This window comes from Saimiri boliviensis, chromosome 16, assembly GCF_048565385.1.
Source record: "Saimiri boliviensis isolate mSaiBol1 chromosome 16, mSaiBol1.pri, whole genome shotgun sequence".
NCBI lineage: Eukaryota > Metazoa > Chordata > Mammalia > Primates > Cebidae > Saimiri > Saimiri boliviensis.
Genome location: NC_133464.1, coordinates 17,572,498 through 17,584,615, shown reverse-complemented (window position 1 = coordinate 17,584,615; position 12,118 = coordinate 17,572,498). Strand labels below are relative to the sequence as shown.

General features: G+C 35.0%; 1 protein-coding gene across 7 annotated transcripts in view; it reads right to left on the bottom strand.

The window, feature by feature from the left end:
- The window catches only part of UGGT2 (UDP-glucose glycoprotein glucosyltransferase 2), a 224,766-nt gene that overhangs the window by 199,354 nt on the left and 13,294 nt on the right, over window positions 1-12,118 (bottom strand). For 6 of the 7 annotated variants that reach the window (XR_012514308.1, XM_003928205.3, XM_074387527.1 and 3 more), the window contains exons 2-4: window positions 9,885-9,967; window positions 7,241-7,371; window positions 6,659-6,771 (exon numbers count right to left, since the gene is read on the bottom strand). Coding sequence is in view for 6 of the 7 variants with exons in the window: in XM_003928205.3 (XP_003928254.3) it covers window positions 6,659-6,771; window positions 7,241-7,371; window positions 9,885-9,967 (327 nt within the window). In the remaining variant the exon portion in view is untranslated. Of the gene's footprint in view, window positions 1-6,658; window positions 6,772-7,240; window positions 7,372-8,551; window positions 8,606-9,884; window positions 9,970-12,118 lie in introns of those variants that run through there. The other variant, XM_074387529.1, reaches the window with a different exon arrangement.

Genomic DNA, 12,118 nt, shown 5'->3' with positions numbered 1-12,118 from the left:
AGGGCCCCCATAGGATATTCTACTAAGGCAGTGCATAGAGGAAATGCAGGGTTGGAACCCCCCCCCCAGAGTCCCCACCTGGATACCGCCTACTGGAGCTAGTAGAGGGAGGCTGCAACCCTCTAGATCCAAGGATGGTTGATTCACCAGCAGCTTGCACCTTCTGCTGGAAAAGCCACAAGAACTCAACCCCAAACCATGACAGCAGCCACTTGGGTTGTATCCTGCAAAGTTAGAGGGCTGTAGCTGCCCAAGGCCTAGGGGCCCACCAGGATATGGGACATGGAGTCAAGGACTACATTACAGCTTTACGATTTAGTGCCTGCCCTACTGTGTTTCAGACTTGCATGGGGCCTATTACTCTTTTCTTTTGGCCAATTTATTCCTTTGGCAACAGGAATGTTTACCCAATGCCTGTACCATCACTGTATCCAGGAAGTAAATAACTTGTTTTGATTTTACAGACTCATAACAAATGAGTCTCAGATGACACTCAGGACATTGGACTTGATGTTGGAATGAGTTAAGATATGGAGAAGAAATTATTGTAATTTGCCACATGAGAAGGACATGAGATTTGGGGGCCAAGAGTAGAATTATATGGTTTGGGTATTTGTCCCCTCCAAATCTCATGTTGAAATTCAATCCCCAGGGGGGCCCCCTCACTCTCTTGATCCTGCTCTCATTATGTGATGTGCGTGTTCTAGCTTCACGTTCCATCATGGCTACAAGGTTCCTGAGGCTCTCACCAGAAGCCAAGGAGATGGTGCCATGCTTGTACAGCTTGCAGAACCGTGAACCAACTAAACCTCTTTTATTTATAAATTATCCAGCCTCAGATGTGTCTTTATAATAATGCAAAAACAGCCTAACACATAAAATTGGCACATACCAGTAATTTTATTTATGTGTAGGAATACATAATTTAATGGGAGAAGGATCTAAGATATCCTTAGAATACATCTAAAGTACAATCCATGTTGATTTTTTTTAAAAAAAGAATATATCTGTATATGAATATAGGGATTAAAAAAAGAATACACACTAAACTGTTAGAATTATGGGCCATTTTCCCTTTCTACTTTGCATTTTTCTAAAGTATATGAATTCTTTTATAATGATCATACAGGATTTTTTTAAAAACTTTAAACATATAGCTTTCCATTTGGGACAAAAGTTTAAAGCCACAAAAAAGAGGGTCATATTGATTTGAAGTGCATTTGGAGAGCAGTCCCTGACCCTAAATTTTACAGTATCTCCAAAAATATTTACAAAGACACAGAATAAGATAAAAATTCTTAATGAAGTTGCAAACTAATAATAACTTTATATCATAAATTGGGATTGAAGTCTACTAACTATAAAACCTATGCTGTTCTACTTAGAATCATAACTGACAGTCAACTTTACCACTTAAAACAAGAACATACTAGTAAAAAAAGAAGAGTAAATTGATTCTTCATATCTTCCTACTTCCTATTCCATAGTTCAAAAATCCATGGTCTGGATCTGCCCCAAAACTTTATGGACATAATATTAAAATGTGAGTGAAAGCCAAGCATGGTAGCTTCTGTCTATAATCCCAGTACTCTGGGAGGCTGAAACAGGCAGAATGCTTGAGCTCAGGAGTTTGAGAACAGCCTGGGCAACACAGCAAGACTCCATCTCTACAAAAAATACAAAAATTAGCTGAGCATGGTGGTTTGCACCTGTAGTCCCGTCTACTCAGAAGGCTGAAGCAGAAATATCACTTGAGCCCAGGAAGCGGAAGTTGCAGTGAGCCAAGACTGCATCACTGTACTCCAGCCTGGGCACTGGAGTGAGATCCTGTCTCAAAAAAAGTAAAACAAAATAAAATTTGAGTTATATATCTGGGAGAAAGTGACAGCAGTCATTACCATCCTAAATGGGCACAACTTTCTCCCAGCACTCCCTTTCCAACAACAACAACAGCAGCAAAAAACTACTATTAAGAAGATTTTAAGAAATTGGGACAATGAGAATACCACACAGTAAAGAAAGGCAACTTTGATGACGTAAATATGTTACAATTGAAAAAAAGAAAAACCCAGTGTTTAGCTCAACCACACAAACAGAAGAAAATACATAAATGCAAAGGTACTAGTTAGAATAAAAAAGCAAAGGAAATTTATCAGTTATTTCTTTAAAAAAAGATAAAAATCTAATCTGGAAAAACTAAAAGAAAACGAAAAGTAAAGAAAATCTAGGAAGGAGAAACATCTACAGAGAGGGAAAAAAATTTTTTACATTACTATAAATACCTATGTAAAAATATAAATAATATGCTTAAATAAGAAAAAACAATTAACCAATATTGATATGTCATAAACCCAAGAGTGTATGCCTAAGCTTCATTTTTTTAAAGAAAGGTTTTTTTTTTTTTTCCTTCTTTGAGACACAGTCTGTCTCTGTCACCAGGATGGAGTGCAGTGGCATGATCTTGGCTCACTGCAACCTCTGCCTCCTAGGTTCAAGTGATTCTCCTGCATCACCCTCCCAAGTAGCTGGGACTACAGGTGTGCACCACCATGCTCAACAATTTTTTTTTTTTTTTTAGTAGAGATGGGTTTTCACCATGGTCTTGACCTCCTGACTTCATGATCTGCCCGCCTTAGCTTCCCAAACTCCTGGGATTACAGGCGTGAGCCACCGCACCCAGCCAAAAAAAAAAAAAAAGTTATTAACTTTATCCTATGTACAGAAAGAGGGGGGAAGAAAGTTTCTGTCAGGTTGCAGAATTGTTTTACCCTACTTATAAGCTAGTAAGTTAGCTTTTTTACTGTTTCATGGATTCTGGCAAAAGACAGAAGACTTCTGAGTCAGAAACAAAGAACTTGATTAATTGTGCACAGCAAGCAACATGAGCATTAGCATGTTTACATGGGTTCCCCATGGTCCCACATTCCATAGGGAGAAGATGGACCCACAAGAATTTTACACAGGCAGTGGGTATGGATCGCACCTAAAGAACACTGAGTGTGGGAAACCCATCATTTAATAATGAGCAGTAAATAGGGTGCCCTTTGTCCCGGGGGAAACACTAACTTATTCCTCAAAGTCACTCACTGAAAACACCCTGAGAAAAAGCCATGGCAAAGAGCAGTCAGGGCCTCACATGGTCTTGGCATAGTCAGCTTGTCTCTATTCAGACTTATCAGGGAACAGGCCTAGAATATGTGCATCTATAGGAGTAAGCCAGACCTTCAGACGGGCAACTGCAAATTACTTTGACAGTGTGCAAGCTCCAAAGAGTGGTATTTTTAATCTGCCCATCTGTAGTCTTCCAAGTGGCAGACCAGACAGGTATGCCACTGGCAACGGCACAAACGTCAGTATAAATGATTACATTTCACCAAGGGTTCTGATTTTGTTCAGGGAGAGGATGATTCCCTTGAGTTCTGCCCACTGCACTGAGTATACTAACCACTTCAGCTGTTGGTTTTACAAGGCTCATGCTTGGTGGAATGGTAGCAGAGGCAGCCCACAGATCCCACCAGCTGCTAACTTACCTAAACATGCCAGCACCCTGGCCCAGGCATTTAGGGAAAACACTGTGAACCGAGGGCCCTGTTGAGCCAGTGACCTTACTTCAGGCAGTGAAATGGGTTATTCAGTTCCCTCCGCAAAGAGTAGTTGCCACTTTTTCACATATACCTGATATCATGCTAGGGCCAAGCAGCTGTGCTTTTGAATAACTTTCCATTTGAGCAGAGAGGCTTGCTGGGCCCCTTTTACCTGCTAGACACTGACTCCTAGTTGAACTATGTCAAAATGTAAACGTCATATGGCTTCCATGGGTCAAGTGTTAAGTTTATAAAAGCTTAATAGCAGCTTAAGAACCTCACATTTAGAAAGGAGTGTACTAAGTGGCTGAGTCAGGCAGGTGGCACTATTGTACTTGGAAATAGTCTCTCTGGGTAGTCCAGCAGCTTTGAAGTCTATAAAGTTGTGATTGTCCTCTCTCCTCCTGGGACTGATTCATTGTTTCTGCTGTACCACCCAAGAGTGTCCATATGGTAGTCCCTGAATGAGAGTGTTTCCCCCTGGGCTTCTCAAACACTGACAGCATTCACAGTGTAAGCATGTAAAATACCAATACCAGTTATGTAATCAGAGCCAAAACAATAATTAATCAATCAAGTTTGAGTGTCTTTTCCTTTAGGAACACAGATCAAGGAACAGGTATTGTGGCTACAACACAGTTATCAGGAGACTGCTATCACCCACCAAGAGCAAAGGGAGAAAGAGGTGGGCAGTGGAAAGAAATGTAAATGTTGACCTTTTTTCTCCTTGACCCATGGGCCCTTGCCCTTCCTCTTCCAGAAGCTATGTGTTAATCAATATCCCACCCATGACAGTCTTCAAAACTATCAAGAACTGTGAAAGTCTAAGGTATGATTTTACCTGACTTACAAACTATTAAGTTAGCCTTTTATTCTTTTATGGAGTCTGATAGAAGACCTAAGACTCCCAGGTCAAAGACAAATGACTCTATTGCTCATGACATAGAGCAAGCAGTATAAGCATTATTATGCTTGCCCCCAAAGTCCCACAGAGGTGACAAATATAAACTTAGATGGATCCTACACAGTTGGCATATGTTTCAGTTAAGGAACACCAGGCTTGGGGAAGCATTGCTTTATAGCAAGCAATAAAACATGCTTGCTCCATGCCTCTAATCCCAAAGGCAACCATTACCTCATTCCTCAAGGTTACTCACTGCAAACGCAACCCTAAGAAATGGCCCAGGTAAAGAGTGATCAGGACCTTACAGTGTTGAGACCAAGAAAGAACATGCAAGGACTCACAGGGCCCATGGTAGATTGCCTTTCCTAATAGTTTGATGTTAATTGGTTTGTAATCTTCAAGATATTTTAGTTTCTATAAATAATTATAATATCTGACATCAGAAACCAATGACAACACAATAAATTTTAAACATTACAAAATGTCCTTTAAAAGATGCTCTAGGAAAGGAAAAAATATACACTAGTGCTAAAAATTTTATAGTGAGTCTAATAATGTCATAAAGGAATAATTTCTATGCCATATTAACTCATCCAGGGTAAAAATAATATGGTTGCCTAATTCACTATATGAAAGTAGAATGACTGATAAAATCAAAGATGTGAAATAATTTCAATAAATTTAGCTATTCATTTATTAAAACAGAAGAATGAAAACAAAACGAAAGCAATCCTAATTCAAAAGCAAATTAAGGTAATATCCCACACCATTAATCAGCAGTTTTCCTCAGAAATATCCCACATCATTAATTATTAAGATAATATCCCACATATTAATAATCTTAATTATTAATATACCACACCATTAATCAGTTTTCCTCAGAATTGAAAAGAAGGTATAATATTTCAAAATATTTTGCAACACATTAGTTATGTCCAATGGAAAAAGCCTTGTATACATCTCAGTAGAAGAAAAAATGTTGATAAAATAATTATTTCTGCCTTTAAGTTTAAACAGATTTGAAAAGAGAAACCTACAATGTTATCTGATAAGAGATTCAATACAACATAGATGTAAATTTTTCCTAAATTAACCAATAATTTTACCATAATTCTAATTAAAACCTAACAGAGCTTTTGAGGGAGGGTAACTTGGAGAGGAAAAGGATTCCAATGTTAATTTAGAAGCCTCAGCAAATACAAGGAACTAAGGCATTCTGGAGGAAAAACAGCCACAATGAAGAAGAAATCATTCTGTCAAAAACTGGATAATAAAGCGATAAACGTTAAAACAGTATGGCACTACTACAAGTAGATAATGGAACATAATATAAATAGAATGAATATAATTGACTACCTAAGGAAAAAAATCTGTATGGATTCTTACCTTTTGATGAAAATAAATTATAGACAGATTAAAATGTAATGTAAAATAAAAGGAAAAACTTCAAGAAAGCTACTATAAAGAATTAGTAATATCTCCCAAATTGTTATTATAAAAATATAAAAGTCACATACACAGGAAAGTTTGACTACATAAAAATAAAAGCCTTTTGTATATTAAAATCAATACAAGCATAAGAAAATATTAGAAAAGTTTTAACAAGTGAAAGAAGTATAAATATGCATAGATATTACCATTTAATAGAGCTCTTTCAAAATTAAAGAAACTTACTTTTCAAAGTATAATCAGACAAAAATACAGTGATATATTACTCTGTAAAAAAATCACTAATAAATTATTTACTTCTGACTTGCCGTTTTTGAACTAAATACTTGCAAAAAAGCAAAAAAATAGTTTTGAATACAGAAAGCAACCTCATCTACATTATTGTTCTGATTATTAACTTCGTTATTCCCTAGGTATGTATTCAGTTTATTTAAAGAGATATCGACCAAATAAATTCATAGCTTTGCCTGTTTAGTTCACAAAACAATTTATGCTTATATGAAACATTTATTTTATATTATTCTGGCAAAATTTATATTTTAAAATCCAAAGTTAATCAAGATAAAATGTTCTCAGATATATTAATGTGTTGAATACAAAACATATTATTAAATATACAATGTCTTAGAATATTAATTTTTTATTATAAGAAGTTTCTGCTCCTTAACTCTCCTCTCTCTATATAGCCACTTCTTTCATTATAGGCTATTATTAATTTTACCTTGAAGCAGCCTTCTTCAGCAGCTTTTTAATCTCATTAATTTTACAGGTGTGCTTCTTATGGATAACCACAAAGGCATTACAACCATCTGGTGGTGGCTCATCAGCTGCAATCTAAAATTTCAAAGATTATATTTAGCTACAGTAGTTGATAATTACAATATGATTTTAAAACCCTCACACATTACTTTGATTAAAATAACTCATCAACTACTATTAAGTTATTGCTCTAATTAAAGTAAAAACATTGATATGTAGATAGAATCTAAGAAATATTTTAATAAAATCAACTTTATCCTAGGAAAGACACGCTTCGAAGTTCTTGAAAAATTTCTATTAAAAATCTTATGATACTTCATTTCAATGATTTGTCCTTATAATTTCCTTATCCCAAATAACTATAAAAATTACAGAATATATTCAATTATATTATAATCAATGACAACAATAATATAATCAATGATAGGCTATGGAACCAACTATAAACTTGTAGATCATTTTGAACTAAAGATGTTCATATTAAAGAGCTCTATGTACATGGCTATGTGCCTCTTTGTCAAATAGTTTGGGTATTTTTACACACCTGCTGAAACATCTGAATAGCTGGAGAGTATGCCCTTATAGAGAAAGCAAACTTTAAGAGGTTGATGTGTAAATTGTCTAAAAACTGTCCAGCTTTCTTCAGGATTAAGTTGTAATAAGAATAATCTGATTCTATAAAAAAAAGCCAAAAGAAAAAAATGTTAGTATTTTATACATAACAGACTGGCACATCTTCCACCATACAGCTGACTTAATCAATGCCATATAATTATATCTGAAGTTTGGTTATGGATAATGCTAGAGAAAAATGCAAGAACTCAGTTTTATCATCAACTTCATTTTGGATCTTCCAGTAATGTCCAAGTAATCAACATGAGACCAAGTGAAAATAATCTTGCCATTAAACTCTATTTGGAAACACCAGCATTTCAGACCAACTTACTCCAAAGTTGTGGAGTTACATTACAAGGATAATATATAAGTCCTACCTACAAGGCATAAATTAAGAACAGAAAAAAAGTTAAAGAACATGATTATTAATAAATTTTAAAGTACCTGTATGAATAAATTCTACTGAGATTTAGTGCCAATAGCCAAGTATAATTAGTATATCCAGAATATTTTTAGGAGACAAAATTTGAACCAGGTACACACCCCAATTAAAGCTCTTATCACCTAATAGTGTACTTCACTGTGTTGCTGTCTCCTTCATTATATTTTGAAGTCCTGAGAATGTACATTTACTCATCTTCGTATTCCCATCATCTTAAAAGTAGTGCAAGCGTTTCTCATGACTAAAAATTTTCCCAGAAAAAAATTCTGAAAGGAAAAATTATTTGCTTTTGGAAATATTTCAGTTTAAAATGTTATTAAAAGCATGTCTGATCTCTTTGTTTTTAAAATCTACTTTGTAAAATCACAAAATTGCTGAACTTCAATGCTGCCTGAGCCAAATAGGCTTCAGTAAATGGACACTGAAAACATCTGAAATTATAGTTTATCTTATGTTTACACTCAGGAACAAAATAATAAACTATTTTAATTACCAACAGTAAGAAGATCTCTCTATATCTAAATGGCTAAAGATTTCACTCTTAAGCAATTCCATGTTTATCTATTCGAGTCTCTGTAGAGATAGAAAAATAATAAACCTTTCTTTACAATAAAGCCTCTGCTGTTAAAATCTAATTTCAAATTTATCTTTAAGCTACTTACTTACCCTAAGATACACATTAATAAACACTTTTTAATTATGAGGAAGATATATGTATATATGGGCATATACTCTCAGATATATACAAAAACAGAAATTACTGTTTTACAGATAGTGAAATGATAGCGTATTAGTTACCTGACTTTTTGAGGGTATTAAAAGTTTCTTTAGTGGTTTAAGAGTCAAAGTATTCTGCCAATAAAAATGCAATATACATGTCAGTATACATTTGTCCAAACCAGGCATCCCCAAACTACGGTCCCCTGAGGCCATTTATCCGGCCCCCCACCGTACTTCAGGAAGGGGCACCTCTTTCATTGGTAGCCAGTGAGAGGAGCACAGTATGTGGCAGCCCTCCAACGGTCTGAGGGACAGTGAACTGGACCCCTGTGTAAAAAGTCTGGGGACGCCTGGTCCAAACTCACAGAATGTATAACAAAAGGGAACACTAATGTAAACTATGGACCTTGGGTAATAAGGATCTGTCAAGGTAGTTTCATCAATTGATATAAATGTACCACACTAGTGGAGGATGTTGATAACAAGGAAGGCTATTTTGTGTAGGGAAGGGGACATATAGGAAATCTCTAAACTTTCTGTCCAATTTTTCTGTGAACTTCAAATTGCTCCAAAAAAACTGTCTACTTCTAAAAGAGAAAAAATGTACTACTACTAGATGCAAAAATTATTATTTCAAAGAAATTTAGGTAAAAAGAAAACTGTATCTCAACAATTTTTTCTTTTTTTTTGGAGACAAGGTCTTGCTCTGTCACTCAGGCTGGAGTGCAGTGGCACAAACACAGCTCAAACTCCTCGGCTGAAGTGATCCTCTGCCTCAGCCTAAGAAAGTGTTGTGATTACGAGAGCGAAACTCCATCTCAAAAAAAAAGAAAAGAAAAGAAAGTGTTGTGATTAAAGGTGTGAGAGCCACCACACCTGGCCACTTTTTTTTTTTTTTTTTTTTTTTTTTTTTCACAGCTCAAACATCTGAGCTCAAGTGCTCCTCTGCCTCAGCTTTGCAAAGTGCTGGGATTAAAGGTGTGAGCCACCACACCTGGACAATTCTTTTTTTTTTTTTTTCTTTTAGAGACAGGGTCTTGCTATACTGCTATTCTGCCTAGACAAGTCTCTGACTGCTGGGCTCAAGCAATTCTCTGGCATTGTGCCTTCCAAGTAGCTGCTACCAGAGAGGCAAACCACCATGCCAAGCTAACAATTTTGATTTCTTCTTGATGAGAATGCAATATCCGAACATGACTATGAGTTATCTTATAATAAAGTATTAAAGCCTTCTATTTTTGGAAACAGATCCTTAGACTGGTTTCCATTAAAACATGTTTTCAAATTTAATGTTCAGATTTACTAACCCAGTGAAGCATTCACATTTAACCATTACCATTAAAAAATAATAAACATATAATGTGTACACATAAATACAAATCTTACAAGTTAAAATCTGTACATCACCTACCTGTTTGCTTATAAATTGCTAATTCCTGCACAGTTTCCAAAAACTGCCAAAATATTTCATTACTTTCTTCTGCCATAAATTCACTATTAAAAAAATAAAAGTAATCAATTAGTAGACAGAATTTAAAATGGTTCAGATACTATAAACTATACTCAAGAACCAAACTATATCTATAGCAAAAAAAAAAAATCTTAAAAATTAATGTCAAATTACTAATTTCCATTTACTATAACACTGGAAAAAAACCACATTGATTATTCTTACCTGAGGTATCATTCTCAACCATAAACATATAATCATGTCAGGAAAACACTTCATGAGAAATTACCTTTGGCTTTTTCTTGTTATTAGCAACAACTAAAAAACTGATAGTTTATTTTATCTTCCAAGAAATGGCACTGATAAATACAACAATGCTAATAAACAGAGATTACACAAAGGTAAAAAGTAGAAAAAAGACCATCTGTTTTTCATAAACAAAAATTGGTTCTATAAATATTTCATAGAAGTCATATTATCTATTGCCTTTACTTATCTGTGTAGAAAATCTTTTTTATTTAAAACAGAAAGATCTTAATTTTAAACATTAATAGGAAATCAGTGTATTGCACTGTCTTTGGCCATAAAATCCAATGAAATTTCCATTGTATTTAAGAAAAAACAGCCAAAGCCATTTAAAGCCTTTCAAAAATAATGAAATAAATGAAAGATTATTTAGTTCTGCACGGAGAAAACAGAAGACACCTAAGAAAAATAGGGTTAACTATTTAAATTAGAAACAAAATAACCACCAAACATATGGTGCTGATTATTTGTTATTGCCCATCTTATCTTGGCATAGCATGGCCTGCTGGGCCGAGTAGATAGAATGAGGACAGCAGGCCAGAGCAAAACTCAGGCAAAGGTGCTACCAGCCACAGAGATTTCTGGCTGGCAAAGCAAAAACCGAAGGATACTATGACAAAACTACCATTGACATTCTTCACACAATTAGAAAAAAACGATTTTAAAATTCATATGGAACCAAAAAAGAACCCAAATATCCAACACAATCCTAAACAAAAAGAACAAAGCTGAAGGCATCACACTACCCAACTTCAAACTATACTACAAGGTAAAGTAAACTAACTACAAGGTTAAAGTAACCAACACAGTATAGTACTGGTACAAGAACAGATACATAGATCAATGGAACAGAATAGAAAACTCAGAAATGAGACTGCACACATACAAGCATCTAATCTTTGACAAACCTTACAAACACAAGCAATGGGAACAGGATTCCCTATTTAATAAATGGTGCTGGAAGAACTGGCTAGCCATATGCAGAAAACTGAAACTAGACCCCTTCCTTATACCTTATACAAAAATTAACTCAAGATGAATTAAAGACTTAAATGTAAAACCCAAAATTATAAAAACCCTATAAGAAAATCTAAGCAATACAATTCAGGACATAGGCACAGACACAGATTTCATGACAAAAATGTCAAAAGCAATTGCAACAAAAGCAAAAATTGACTAATGGGATCTATTTAAACTAAAGAGCTTCTGCACAACAAAAGAAACTATCACCAGAGTGAACAGACAACCTACAGAATGGGAGAAGATTCTGCAATGTATCCATCTGACGAATGGATGGATACATTGTCTAATATGCAGAGTCTGCAAGGAGCTTCAACAAATTTACAAGAAAAAAAAATGACCCCATTAAAATGGGGCAAAGGACTTGAATAGACACTTATCAAAAGAAGACATTCATGCAACCAAAACATATGATAAAAAGCTCCACATCACTGATCATTAGAGAAATGCAAATCAAAACCACAATGAAATACCATCTCGTGCCAGTCAGAATGGTGATTATTAAGAAGTCAAGAAAAAACAGATGCTGGCAAGGTTGCAGAGAAAAAAGAATGCTTTTACACTGTTGGTGGGAATGTAAATTAGTTCAAGCATTGTGGAAGACAGTGTGGCAATTCCTCAAAGATCCAGAAGCAAAAATGCCATCTGACCAAGCAATCCCATTACTGGGTATATACCCAAAGGATTTTAAATCATTCTGTTATAAAGATACACGCACACATATGTTCACTGCAGCACTATTTACAATAGCAAAGACATGGAATCAACTTATATGTCCATCAATGATAGACTGAATAAAGAAAATGTGGTATATATACACCATGGAATACTATGCAGCCATTAAAAGGAATGAGATCACGTCCTTTGCA